The sequence below is a fragment of the Epinephelus moara genome, chromosome 21, assembly GCF_006386435.1.
Source record: "Epinephelus moara isolate mb chromosome 21, YSFRI_EMoa_1.0, whole genome shotgun sequence".
In the NCBI taxonomy this organism is placed as follows: domain Eukaryota; kingdom Metazoa; phylum Chordata; class Actinopteri; order Perciformes; family Serranidae; genus Epinephelus; species Epinephelus moara.
Genome location: NC_065526.1, coordinates 16,658,304 through 16,672,420, shown reverse-complemented (window position 1 = coordinate 16,672,420; position 14,117 = coordinate 16,658,304). Strand labels below are relative to the sequence as shown.

At 44.6% G+C, this 14,117-nt stretch overlaps 1 protein-coding gene across 1 annotated transcript in view; it reads left to right on the top strand.

The window, feature by feature from the left end:
* sgip1b (SH3GL interacting endocytic adaptor 1b) overlaps nucleotides 1–14,117 on the top strand; it is a 76,868-nt gene that overhangs the window by 58,737 nt on the left and 4,014 nt on the right. Inside the window, exons 6-22 of the mRNA XM_050032840.1 lie at nucleotides 553–609; nucleotides 965–1,022; nucleotides 2,924–3,099; nucleotides 3,269–3,280; nucleotides 3,855–3,866; nucleotides 4,225–4,249; nucleotides 5,485–5,548; nucleotides 7,515–7,585; nucleotides 7,685–7,759; nucleotides 7,847–7,915; nucleotides 8,009–8,761; nucleotides 9,285–9,406; nucleotides 10,429–10,579; nucleotides 11,498–11,609; nucleotides 13,135–13,290; nucleotides 13,401–13,536; nucleotides 13,627–13,829. Coding sequence (XP_049888797.1) covers nucleotides 553–609; nucleotides 965–1,022; nucleotides 2,924–3,099; nucleotides 3,269–3,280; nucleotides 3,855–3,866; nucleotides 4,225–4,249; nucleotides 5,485–5,548; nucleotides 7,515–7,585; nucleotides 7,685–7,759; nucleotides 7,847–7,915; nucleotides 8,009–8,761; nucleotides 9,285–9,406; nucleotides 10,429–10,579; nucleotides 11,498–11,609; nucleotides 13,135–13,290; nucleotides 13,401–13,536; nucleotides 13,627–13,829 — 2,252 coding nt within the window. The remainder of the gene's footprint in view (nucleotides 1–552; nucleotides 610–964; nucleotides 1,023–2,923; nucleotides 3,100–3,268; nucleotides 3,281–3,854; nucleotides 3,867–4,224; nucleotides 4,250–5,484; nucleotides 5,549–7,514; nucleotides 7,586–7,684; nucleotides 7,760–7,846; nucleotides 7,916–8,008; nucleotides 8,762–9,284; nucleotides 9,407–10,428; nucleotides 10,580–11,497; nucleotides 11,610–13,134; nucleotides 13,291–13,400; nucleotides 13,537–13,626; nucleotides 13,830–14,117) is intronic.

Sequence of the window (14,117 nt, the reverse complement as noted above, 5' to 3'; positions counted from 1 at the left end):
AAAGGCCGTTATCCGGGTGGTTGGGATCTTAAATTATTCTCTTGGCCTTATTTTTGCAGCACCACATCTTTCAAAACCTCTCCAGTCAAACATTACTAAATTTGATTCTTTTGCGCCGGGGGTCTGATCTCCTCACCGGATCAACAAACTTTCTGTTGCAGCTGTCCCGGGGTCGCTGTCCTTCTGGCAAGTTTGCCTGGTTAGCACGAGCTAACACAGCAGCAGCGCTAACACCCAACACTGAGCTGTTAGACAATTCCAATGATAACCGTGTGATGCTCACACGTAGCCTCTGTCATTCTGTACGTCCCCCTCAACGCTATTCTTCGAGGTCACCGTCGCTGCATCCTGGGCTTAGCTTTGCCTTGGACAATTGTGATTGGTTTAAAGAAATACAAACAGTCCAGAGCATTTTTTCCCCTCTATAGCAGAATGGTAATGTGCTCTTCCAGATCTTTCTCAAAGTAAAAAAAAAAAAGTCTATTTCCACTTTGCACTGACTTACCTCTTCTCTTTTCATTATTCTTTTTTTTTTCTCATTGTTGTTGCTAGAAAAAGGCCAATGGAGCACCGAATGGTTTTTATGGGGAGATTGACTGGGACAGATATGTAAGTACGCGCAGCCTCCAGCTTGTTTTACTTGCTACTCCCTCGTTTTGATGATTTTGACTTTGCAGCTTCCCTGTGAAATAGCCTACTTGTACTGCACTGTGGCACAATCAGTGTCACGTTATCTGCTGGGTTTAAAATTACTGAGTAAACGGGGTGAACAGACTGATAGCTGCATATTCTGTGAGTCAGCAGCAGCTTCAGCCAGGAAGCTGACCGTCTCAGGCAAGACATCTGTGAAATCTGATCCGCATTTATATGCAGAGCTTTTCACAAGAAAGAGTTCAGCGGTGCCTCTGTTACAGTGTGTGACGGGCTGGAAAACACTGTCACCTTTCTCCTCTCTCTTCTCCAGGCCTCTCCTGACGTGGACGAGGAGGGCTTCAGCCTGCGGCCCGGTGATGAGGGCGATGATATCCTTTCAGTTGAGACAGGAAGCAGTCCTGGGACTCTTCTCCTACACAACTATTGACCTGTTTGGCTGAGCGACTCATTGGATGAGTGCTTCACTGCATTAAATAGGCCAAATCAATAGTCCCTCCCTCTCTTGCCACATCACATGTGTATGTCCCTGCAGCTGTAAAAAAAAAACCAAAAAAAAAAAAACCCAGAGGGGAGCAGGAGGGCTGCCGGACAGACACATTACATTCAGATTGGCTTTTCACTTGTCATTGAGCCAGAGTTCTCATTAACAACTGACCTCCAGTTCACTGGTATTTTAAGTTTTTGCTCCCGCAGGTGTCAGCAGCTATAAGTTTAAAATGGATGCATAGAGAGCTGGTACTATGGAGACTTCCCCTGAGCGGGATGATTCAGCGGAGACAGAGCAGGAGTGTCACTTACAGGAGGTGTAATAAAGTTAAATGGGACACAGCAGATAGAGACACAGAGCGGACATCTCATTCCTCTTTTGAGACACATTCATTTTAAAAGGAATATGTTATCTTTAAAGTGGACGTATTATGCTCATTTTCAGGTTTATACTTCTATTTCGGATCTATCAGAACATGTCTACATGCACACCTGTATTCACCCTCTATCTGTAACACTCAGTTTTAGCGCCTGTCTATTTAAACCGCCACACAAAAAAGCCCAGTCTGCTCTGATTGGTTAGTGGTACTTTCTGCCATAAAAAAACACCACCAATAAAAGCAGTAATATATCCAGAATTAGGGAGAAATTAACAACATCAGCAACCAAAAAATGTACTCTTCCCTGACGTTAGCATGTAGCTACATGTATGTTAGCAGTGTACTTGCAGCTGGGGAATGACACTAGTGGAGAATAGCGGCGCTTTCTACCTTGAAAAAACACAAACGAAATCCTCTCAACACAACCAGGCATGTTCTAGCCGGAATATGATGCAAAATCGATCGGCAATCAAGTTTACAAGTTTCTCTGACGTTAGCATGCAGCTTCATGTGGGGACTGCCCATTGTTCGGATGGCTCCAAATTCACCCTGTTAGTCGGATAAATGTCCCCTTAGATTGAAAGCTAATTTCTCTCACAGCCTGTTATCACACTTATTGTTCTGAAGTTTGTTTTCTCTGAAAATACACACTCCCTGCAGTTAGAAAGCCCGATCACCAGAAAAATGTTGGCATTGTACGTTTTTGTTGACCATGGATATGTCACATTTGAACATTACTTTGTAGCGGATACACTGAAACTTTACATTTCCCAACGATGCTGTAGTGAATGTGTTGAGGGTCAGGAAAAGATCAAATTCTGACTTATTACACTCACATTTGGTGGCACAGTGGCTGCTGGAAATGCAGGGACAGGTTGGTAAAAAAACATCTGGGTTTGGTGGCTCAAATGCTGCTGGGAAACTGAAACTAACCGCAGGAAGTGTTTATTTCTGGAGAAACGTGACTTTGGAGCGATGGGCAGTTGCTCTTGGGATAACGGGTGTTGGAGAAATGGGTTTTTGGTCCAGTGGGACATTTTTGGGACTAATTTTGCTTAAGAATTTTGGTCTGTTGGAACAATGGCATGGTATTCGTCATGTAGCAGTGTGGTCTATGCAAAGTAAGAAGATGACCGTATAAAGAAATCCGGCACGCTAAGATGTCATACTGTTGCCAGAGTAGAAAAAAATATTGGAAACAGACTACTCAGAACGTTAGGAAATACTGTAAATAAGCAAGCGGTATGATAACCATCACGGTATACCTTAAAACTGGTATACCCCTGCAACCGTTAAATATAGGACACAAAACAGGGAAAGGCATAATAGGTCCCCCGATGTAGCCTCTGTCATTTACAGTATGTATTGTACTTAATTCTACTTTGTCCTTGACACATGTTCACCAGCATCCAAAGGAAAGCACTTTTTCTCCTCCAGCGACTCCGAGGACGACGAGGACAGCAAGAAGAAGTTCAAAATTAAGATCAAGCCACTCGTGGCGGACAGTGCCAAGTGTGTCCCTCCATCTATGGACGAGCTAAAAGCCTCAGTGGGAGGCCTGGCACTCTCTCCATCTCTGGTGAGCGCTGCTGATCAGCACTCTCGTTCTGCTACACAGCACTGATGGGCTCAGATCACACACACACATTCACACACTGTAGTTTACATATTGTAAGAGTTGTTGAATTCTTCCTCATGCCCTCTCTGTGTTTGTCTTTTCCTCTCACTTATCTGCTATCAACTCGTAGAGGAGAAGTCCGGTAAGCCTGTCATTCATTCTCACACCTGTGTCACCACCGACAGGGATCGCACGGCATGAAATCACTTGGAAATGCTTGAGAAAGTTTTCCTCCCTGTGATAGACAGTTCACTTATAAACGGCCTTTATGGCTTCACCCTTTTTTCTCTGCATGCAGTTTCTGTCTCACCCTCAGCGTCAGTGTCCTCTCTGGGCCCTGAAAGACCTCACTTGTTTTTGTTGACTTTTTTTCTGTTTAGCTACAGCTTTACTTGAACCTGTCTGGCAAAGCATCTGTGTTACATAATGCACAGTAAACATAACACACACACAAAGCTCCAGACCTATTGATCTGGTCTCAGTGGCGCTTACATGCCCAGCGATCTGCTACATTAAACAGTGTGCGTTGTTGTCGTAGGTGATGCTGGTGTTGTGCTCATAATCTGAGGGGTGTTATGGCTCGTGTTGCATTATTAAGGCTTTGCGGTGCAAGTAAAGAGGTGCGATGTGTGCAGTTTTAGTTGGTGTCCATTTGACTGATTTGTCACTCACTCTCTGACCCAGGTCTGTTCTCTCTTCCTTTTTGCTGGTCTCAGAGACGCAGCCCGGTGAGTTTCTTACACCATCTGCTGGCTGTTTCAAAGCTGACAGCCTGAAACACAATTTCTAATCCCTGCTGTCTGACCTGTTAAAAAAAAGAGTAGATAGTGAAAGGATACACAGCAACATACGAATAATCCATCTAAGTCAAGTAGTAATTTAGTTTTAAGTCTAAAAATTTTCCTTAAACAAGTGAAAAATATGATACGATAGATGTGCAAAGTGTTCCTCTAGGAAAAACATCTTAAAGTTGAATGGAATAATGAAATGATTTAATAAGGATAGGTGTTTGTGGTGTACACTTTCACAGTACACTGTCTGACTATATTCTCATTTTATCATTTGTTTGGATTCTGTCTTTCACAGGGGCAGATAAAAAGGAATTTGTCCTGTAAGTACACCTTTTGCTAACAACTGTTGCTAACAAAATAAATGCTAACACGCTTACGACAATGCAAACATGCTGATGGTTAGCAGGTAAAATGTGTGTCATGAACACTACTTTAGTTTAGCGTGTTAGCATGCTAATGTTTGTTAATTAGGACTGAACACAAAGTACAGCTGAGGCTGAAGGTAATGTCAGTTTTGCACGTGTTGCTCATAAACCAAAGTCTTGTACAAAGTGAAATTTTGACCTGATCATCGAGGTGATTGAAATTCACCTTGAGGGGCCAATGAATGTCTGTATCACCTTTTGTGGCAATCCTTCCAATAGTTAATAGGATATATAGCGCTGCAGTGAAGTTAGCTTCGCCCTAAGCTCTGTCGCAAACGAAAGTTTATGAAACTTCACAAATGCCACTTTTATGTTTTTTGAAGCCTAAATGTAATCGCCAGAAGTAAAAAGCTAATGTTATAAACCAACTACACCACAGTCACATGACATGGCTATAAAGCCGAGCACGGCATGGCGACACTTGTAGTCTCTTTTAGCCACTTGTTAGTGTAAGATGAGATTCTTTTTCGTGAGGATGTATCTGGTAGATTTATAGCATCTACATAATTTAATGTTAACTACATTCATATATTGTTGACATGTTTTATTTTGCTCTTTACATTAAATTTGGACCTATTCAATATTGCGCACCTTATGTGCAGGTAATGAGTTATGATTAAGTTTGGTAGAGTTACATATATATATTTAAGATGTGAGATGCCACTGTTGATGTTCATTTGTCCTACATTTCGGACATTAAAGTACATCAAGTTACACAGAGAAGCTGTCCCCGTGCTCTTCCTTTTTTTAAGACACATAAAAGCTTCAAAATTCACAGTGGGGTATTTAATGTTGTATTTATGTCGTAGAATAAAACACAAAAGTCTCTTCAGCCTGTGTTGACCACAGACCTTATTTCAGGCATCTAACCAAAAACCCATTCAAAAAGCCCACTTACTTTGAGACAAAGGAACTGGGGATGAAGAAATGCTATCTCATTTCCAGGTTTTAGGACTCATTCCTGGGGCACTCTATTTTAGTCTGGACCAAAGTGGTGGACCAATCATCAGACCAACATTCCCATCCCTAGAGCTAGGCCACTAGATTGGCTAAAATAAGCTTTCTGTGATAGTATAAATAAAAACTTGTGCAACAGAGCAACATTTGAGTTTTTGTTATGTCTCTCACAGGTGAAGAGATCGCCAGACCCAGACGCTCCACCCCCACACCAAGTCCTGCCCCTGAGACGCCAAGGTCTGTCACTCTTTTATCAATGTTGACCACTAACTGAACTGAACACTCCTCTTTTTGAGTCTGCTTGTTATTGGTACTACTACAGATGTGCCACAAATTACATAGGAGCGGGAATTTAAAGGAATACTTCACCCCTAAGATGCTTATTTGTATATCAGTTAATCTCTGTGTGTTGGATTCGTGAAGAAGACTTTTTCTTGCATGCCTTCAAGGAGAACAAAGAATCCAAAAACAGAGCAAAGTTTTGAAACTGGAGTAAAAGGGGGTCGCATTAAACAACAGCAAACCTATATCAAAACATCTGTTTACAAACTCTTACCCAACTCATGCAGTATAATCCAAGTCTTATTTATCAAGTTGTGGTCAAGCAGTGCACCTGAACCAATGAGGAGTAATAACAACAATGATCTATAGACGAATAGACGCAGCTGTCTAGATTGTTCTAAATTGACAAGTCTTCTCGATATCACCATTGCTATAGTAGTTTGCTTTTACTTCACTCTTCTCCACAGTTAAAAGCCCTTAAACGGCAATCTTAAAATGATGGAAACAAGGTGTAACGAGCTGACAGTTCTGTCTGATATCATGCAAATGGACAAGCAGACTTCAAACGCACTTGCTCGTCCACGAGCACTACTCTGTTTATGTAAAGGTGTTTTCAACACTATGTCTTTTTTGCAAAAATGCAGGTGTTTGGCATTTCTAGGTGGGTGTTGGCCTCCGCCAGGGTTGTCCCTTGTCACTGATCCAGTTTGTGATATTCATGCACAGAATCTCGAGGCGCAGCCGGGGGGAGGAAGGGGTCCACTTTGGGGACCTCAGAATTGCATCTCTGCTTTTTGCAGATGATGTCGTTCTGTTAGCTTCATCATACCATGACCTCCAGCAGGCACTGGGGCGGTTTGCAGCCGAGTGTGAAGCGGTCAGGATGAGATTCAGCACCTCCAAGTCTGAGACCATGGTTCTCTGCTGGAAACCAGTGGATTGCCCCCTCCGACTGGGGGAGAGTTACTGCCTCAAGTGAGGGAGTTCAAATATCTCGGGGTCTTGTTCACGAGTGAGGGTAGAATGGAGCGTGAGATGGATCGGTGGTTTGCTGCGGCTTCTGCAGTGATGCAGGTGCAGTGCCGGTCTGTTGTGGTGCAGAGGGAGCTGAGCCAGAAGGCAAAGTTTTTCGATGTAGTGGTCCATCTACGTCCCAACCCTCACCTATGGTCATGAGCTCTGGGTAGTGACCGAAACAATGAGATTGCGGACACAAGCGGCCAAAATGTTTTTCCTCCATGGGTTGGCTGGGCTCAGCCTTAGAGATAGGGTAAGGAGCTTGGATACCTGGAGGGAGCTCGGAGTAGAGCAGCTGCTCCTTTGCATCGAAAGGGGTCAGTTGAGGTGGTTTGTGCATCTGATCAGGATGCCTCCTGGACGCCTCCCACTGGAGGTGTTTTGGGCACGTCCCACTGGTAGGAGGCCCCAGGGCAGACCCAGGACACACTGGAGGGATTACATATCTCGTCTGGCCTGGGAACGCCTTGGGGCCCTCGGAAGGAGCTGGAAAGCTGGGGAGAGGGATGTCTGGCGACATGGCCCCTGATAATCAGATTAAAATGGATGGATGGATGGATGGATGGATGGATGGATGGATGTGTTTGGGAACTACTGAGCATACAACTAGATAAATGAGGCTTGGATTACACTGCACAAGTTTTGTGATAGTTTGTAAACAGATGTTTCGATATAGTTTTGCTGTTGTTAAAAGCGGTGCCCCTTTACTTCAATTCATCAAGAATTTTCTCAGTTGCTGGATTCTCTTACCTTCGTGGAGGCATGTGAAAAAAAAAAGTTTTCTTGATAAATTTAATGTAACACATGGTGAATAACTGATACACAAATGATTATTTTGTGGGTGAAGTATTCCTTTAAAAAAGTAGAAAATTGTTTTTGATGAATGTTATGTTTCCTCTTGCAGTGACAAGCTGTCGCAGAACGTTCCTGCCTTTTTTGGGCTGCCTTCAGAGACCAAATATGCCAGATATGATGGTTTGTCCCCTATTATGAAATCATCACATGAACTGATACGAAACATGTCATACAGCAGGTTTACAGAGGTGACTTTTCTTTGTTATTATCCATTCATAGTGGTCCCTTCAGATGTATGGGGAGATTCCAGACCACCTTCAGAATCACAGCTGAGCAGAAGTTTCCCAACAGGAGGTGAGCTGACAGGAATTAACCTTAAAAACATTAGCATATATCTGAAATGCTGAAGTCTGTAGTGTTGAACTGTCCTCCTTGTTGCAGCTCCTCCTCCCCTTCCTCCAAAAAACATTCCATCAAGAAGTCATTACGGCTATTCTTCAGAATCTGCTGGTAAATTTAACTTTAAAAACAGCATTTTATATCAATTATACGGTTAAACCCAACGAGAGCTGTGATCTAAATGCTTCCCCAAACTCTTTGCAGCTGAGTTACCCAATGGAAGAGCGGCTCGCAGCTCTGCTCCCATCTACCTGAACGTCCTGTCCCCTGCCGCTTACCGAGGCTCCACAGCCCCTGACCTGGACGACGTGTTTGGCCCTGCGGACGGCAGTGGGGAAACAGTGTCCCCCAGATGGGTTACGTTCACCAGTGACAGACCCCCGCCGCCTGATGAACCTGCACCCCCTCCGCCACCGGATTCTCCTCCTCCAGACACGCCCTCGTCCACCCCCTCCACCCCCTGCCTCTCTCCAGGACCGCCACCAAACGAGCCCCCGCCTTCACCTCCACCGTTTTCTCCCGGGTCTCCTCCTCCTTTCACGCCACCAGAATCACCCCCCTCCATTGTGCTCGGACCTCCTCCTCCAGATGAACCGGCCCCTCCCCTGCCTCCCAACTTCTCCCCCTCTAACACGCCTCCTATATGCTTCGACGACGAGGCAATCGATGAGGAGGTGCTTCAGTTTGCAGAGTACTCATCGTCTCCTGCCCCCATCAGCCCCATTCCCCCTCTGCCAGCAGAGCGGAGGTCTCCTCGGGCAGGAGTCATATCTCCCCTGGTCCTTGGGAGTGTCGGGGGAAAGAGGACTCCAGAGGGAATGCACCTGAGAGATGATATCCCAGACTTTGTGGGTTCACCCAGAGAGCTGACGCCGAGCTTCAGGGGCACGCCACCTCCTCTCCCTCCAACCACCTACAGGTCTATTATGTCTTCCCCGGGGCCCTACTCAGGCAGCAGTGAGTATGCTCGTCTCTTTCTAAATGTTTACAGTGGTTAATGACCTTTTGTTGAATCTTACCCACCTTGGTTATAATTGTCAAGCCTGTCAAGCTTTTGCACCCGGCAGTGGATGTCATCAGTGAGAGATATCCCAAAGAAAATAAGGGCAAATTGCCGGAATAATAGGTCTGAAATATCAGAGAGAAGTAGACAGGCTTAGCAGATTTTGTGGCATCCCAGAACCAGACAGACAGCTGCTCTGCTTTTGTGTTTTTGCTCCTAAAAAGAGTAAGAAGCAAGAGGTGAGTTTTTAATTTAATTGTAGAACTGAATTATGTTAAAGTATCGCAAATAGTTCTTCGACTTTTTTCTTTAATTTTGGTCACAAGTCACTGTCAAACCCACATTTCGAATGAGAGCACACAGGACTCGCTCTGTGAAAGTGTCATGAGTGGAAATGTTGGAGCTGGTGTTGAGTGATAATCTCTCTCACTGTGATCTGAAGGCAGTGCTAACCACAGACACTGGTATGTGCCGCAGGCCCCTCGTCCCCAGCTCGTCCCGCCACGCCTCAGTCTCGAGGCAGTCCGGTCCCTCCGCCTCCTCCTCCTCGACCCTCATCGCGACCAAAGCTGCCCCCAGGGAAACCAATCACAGACCTGGTACATGTTCTTTTATTTCTTTGACGCTGATTGCCCTTCTCTCCACTAATGGCTTTTTATTGTGACATTTAAATGACATAAATGAAAACTGATTATGAAAGGATAAGTTTGGTGTTTTTGGATGTTGACCCTTTTCCTTTTCTTTGTGTGTGTCTAACTGACTTATGGGAACAACAATTTTTGAAGCTGGTCCAGTATTCAGTGAGAGCACTGCAGCCAGCAGTGGCGAAAAAGGCAATTGTGCACTGTCAATGTATGTCAATTAAAAGTGTTTGTTTTTGTCACTGACAGGCTCAGATTGTTATTGTAAGTGTTTGACAACATTATGGAAAGGATCCCTACAGAGATAGACCTTCTTATTAAAGAGTAACATCACTTTTGTCCAACCAAAAACAGCCAGGAAATCATTATTGCCGAACACACCAGACTCCATTTAAATAAACAGTAATTTTAACATTGTAAAACACGCTTCATTCAAAGTCAACGGAAACAAAATAAACTCACAAAGCCATCTAGATTTGTCTTTAAACTGTTCCAAAAATAGCCAACTATAGTTTGGTTGGAATGAAGCCTTAATTTACCCAGTTAGATGTGGAAATGTACTGGCTGTATACATGCTAAAATTACTGTTTATTTGTATGGAGTCTGGTGGGTGTGGCAATGGTGATTTCATGGCTGTTTCTGGGGACAAAAAAGGATCTTATGCTTTAACAAAAAGGTCTATCTCTGTAGGGATCCTTTGCATAATGTTGCCAGACACTTGTAATTACAATATGAGCCTTTCATTGGCAAAAACAAGCACTTAGAGTCGCCATACATCGATGATGCACAATTGCCCAGAGTGGTTACATTGCAGCCTATTTCGCTGCTGCCAGCTTCAGCACTCTCACTCCATATTGGACAAGTTTCAAAAATTGTTGTTCCCATTAGTCACTTGGACAAAAAAAGGGAAAATATGGTTTAGGTTAAAAGTACTGGAGTTACCCTTTAATTTGATTGTTTCTTCTGTGTGCTGTCTCCAGTCTCGGCCCTTCAGTCCGCCAGTTTCAGGCAGCCCCCCGCCTTTCGCCCCCCTTGCCCGGGCAGAGAGCTCTTCCTCCATCTCCTCCATCACCATACAGAGTGCAGCGTCCACTCCAACCTTAGGAAAGGAGCTCAGCATGTCCGCCTCAGGTACACTACCAGCAAGTCATCTTTTTGTCTTTGGCCTCACATCTCAGTCTGTGTCCATGTTGTCTGTCTCTCATCATCGTGTCCTTGCCTCACAGTCTTGTCCCTCTCCATGATTCTCTTCTCCTCATGTCTCTGCTCACTCAGAGGCCACACAGCCTCTGGTATGGTTTGACCACGGCAGGTTTTATTTAGCTTTTGAAGGTGAGTCGAGCCAGTACGCTGCTGTAGTCCCATCAGTGCATGGGCTGAAAGCGCCTGCCCTCCTTTTACCTGCAGTCCTCTCAACATTCATGTTCACTGAGCCAGAATATTGCTGCCCATCCCATCCCATGTCCTGCTCACTCACCCAGTCTGGTGTCTAGATCGATGTTTGAGTTTCAACTTTTTTGCTTTTTTTGGTTTATACTCCCCACTTTATCTTTTGCGCAAAACCAATGACTGTATATAAAGATGAATGACACATCTCCACTTCCTCCCACTGTACAAAAATGAGGCCAAAATATCCCAGATGCTACAGCTGCCATCTTGCACTGGTGATGTCATTTGAAGCCAGAGTCTGTGTAGTAGCGATCTGCGTGGTATCAAGTGCTGTCAAACATGACCGCAAACCCCATTTTTGTAGTATCGAGTAACTTATCAGAAAAATTGAACTGTAATTTGAGTTTTAGTTTGGCCCGTGTTTCATACGCTAACATGACGGGGGCGGGATTTATGACCTGCACTGCAGCCAGCCACCAAGGGGTGATCAAGATGTTTTGGCATCACTTTTAGGGAGCTGTCATGTCGTCCATCTTTATTATACAATCTATGCGTGTAGCCCATCGCTGCACATTTGAGCATATAGGGAAGGAGCCGAGAGAAAAGGCATAGTCAGAGTGTATTTTAGGTGTATTTTGTGTGTGTGTGTGTTTTCAACAGGATGCTCCAGAGGACCCAGTCCGCTCACCATGGGACCCCAGGACACTCTACCAGTGGCAGCTGCCTTCACAGAAACCATCAATGCCTACTTCAAAGGCGCAGACCCCAGCAAGTAGGCCCACACAGAACACAGAGACAGTTTTTAATGTTATAAGTATCAAGATGCAGAGTCTAAGACCAAAACCCTGTGACTAGCATTGCCTGGGGATCCCTAGTAATTTCTAACAATTATGGAGGTCGTCTGTGATCCTAATCCCGTGCAAATCTGCCATGTTTGTAATTTGTCAGCTACTAATTCCACCGCAAATTATCTGCCATATTTCGCCAAACACAGAGGTCATTTGATAACATTAGTCTCATGCAAACTGGCATTTCCTGCTTTGGTCTTTTTTTTGTTTTTCTGCGCCTTTTTTCTGCCTCTTTCTCGGTCCAGAATTATGGAAGCTGCTTTGGCAATTATGAATGAAAGTATTGACACCATTTTGGGCGCAGAAGGCTCATGTTGCTACACAGCATGGAGTCCCATTTGCAGAAAGAGCAAGCTCAAATCCATCAGAGGAGCAAAATCTTGAAAGATGATGAAATGGATGACATGAGACAATGTGGTGTGATCGGTTCTGTTTGTTTAACTCACATTTAAAAACGAAAATTTTAAAAAAGGAGGTCAACACGGGACATTGCCACCAGAGTCCTGCACGAATCTGATTTTCAAGACCCACTCCTGATCCAGTACCATGACGTGCAATACCGTACAAGCGCCCGAACATATGACTTATTGGTTCCACAACCTGACGCGACCCGTCAACACAAGATCTGCTGCAGGCCCCCGTAACTGCAAATCCTAAAATAACCATGCGCTGCTCAAATAATTCAATTAGACAGCGCGTTCTAAAGTGATCATTTTGGGACATTTCATACATGTGAGCGCGTTCTAAAGTGATCATTTTGGGACATTTCATACATGTGAAACTATAATAATATATTTTTAGAATAGGGTAATTCAGACAATACAATTTCAATGAATATTTTTGCTTATACTCATGACACTGAGCCGCACATCTCCACGGTTAACATGTGTGTAAGGAACACATCTGGTTGAAAGGGCTCTCAGATTCCAGGTAGCGCAGAGGATGGAGCCGTTACACAAAGTCAGCAGTCAGAGGATAAAAATGTAAAAAAAAAAAAAAAAAAAGTAATTATATTTATCATCCAACACTGATCTGACCTGCAGAACCGAAGCTGGAAATAAAATTAAGACAAAATACCACTCGCAAATCACCTTTGCAGGTCACCCGCCCGATGCGAAACTCTGATCACAGCTAATGGTGCTGTGTAGTGTTTCTGTGTTGTGCAGAGTGGAGTTTCATATGACTGTGTGCATCATATCCAGAGGAAAAAGTCAGTACATTTGAGTACATATCCCTTGCGAATGTGCCGCACGAAACAAAGATGTTGGGGGGTAATTTCTGAATCACATGAGGTCCCCTGGTAATACTTGTCCCGTGTGAATAGGGCTTAATAAAGTGAATACATTCCTGGCAGCTACAAACTGACTTTGCATTTCAGTTTTGACACTAAAGGGATTCTGGGAGTGTGCCTTTGTTCTGAGATCTGTCTCTCCACTCCCTCTGTCCCAGATGTGTGGTGAAGATCACAGGGGAGATGGTGCTGTCCTTCCCTGCGGGCATCACTAGGCATTTTGCCAGCCACCCGACTCAACCCGTCCTCACCTTTTGCATCAGCAACTACAGCCGGCTGGAGCAGGTCCTCCCCAATCCACAGCTGCTGTGCTGGTAGGAATAACATTACAGACACACACACACAAAATACATACATGATATCCAAGTATCTAATTATGGTAATCACATGGCTGATGGAGTAACACGCTCCTCTCACCCCTCAGTGATTCCACAACAGACAGTAGCTTAGACACCAGGGAGTTCTGGGTGAATATGCCAAACCTGATGAGCCATCTGAAAAAAGTGGCTGAACAGAAGCCTCAGGCGACGTACTACAACGTGGACATGATCAAATATCAGGTATCAGATATTCATTTGTCTGTGTATGTAGTGGATCTGACTATCTGTCCCTCCATATTTCTCACTGTCTTGTGTTTCCGTGTTTCCCAGGTGTCAGCAGAGGGGATCCAGTCCACTCCTCTGAACCTGGCGGTGAGCTGGCGAGGCGATGCCAACAACACAGACCTTAGAATAGACTACAAATACAACATGGAGGCCATGGCCGCTCCCATGCCATTACACAACATCCAGTTCCTGGTTCCTGTGGATGGAGGCATGGCCAAACTCCAGGCCATGATCCCCCCCGCCACCTGGTAAGGACTCTTTGCCTTCAGTAGCTCATGTTAGAGTGGAGGTACAGAGAGTTGTTGCTTAGAGATGATACACCATCTCATCTAGTTGCATTGGTGTGAACCAGCAGGTTTTTAGAACGTTGCAGAATGACAAGTGGTTGCAAGTTTCAACTCGTCTCGACGCGAATGTTTGGTCTGAACTGGACTTTACAGTCACTCCCTGGCTGCAAGTACACTGCTACATGTAGCTGCATGCTAACATCAGGGAAACATGTCATCTTGGTTGCCCATGTCGTTAATTTCTCTCTG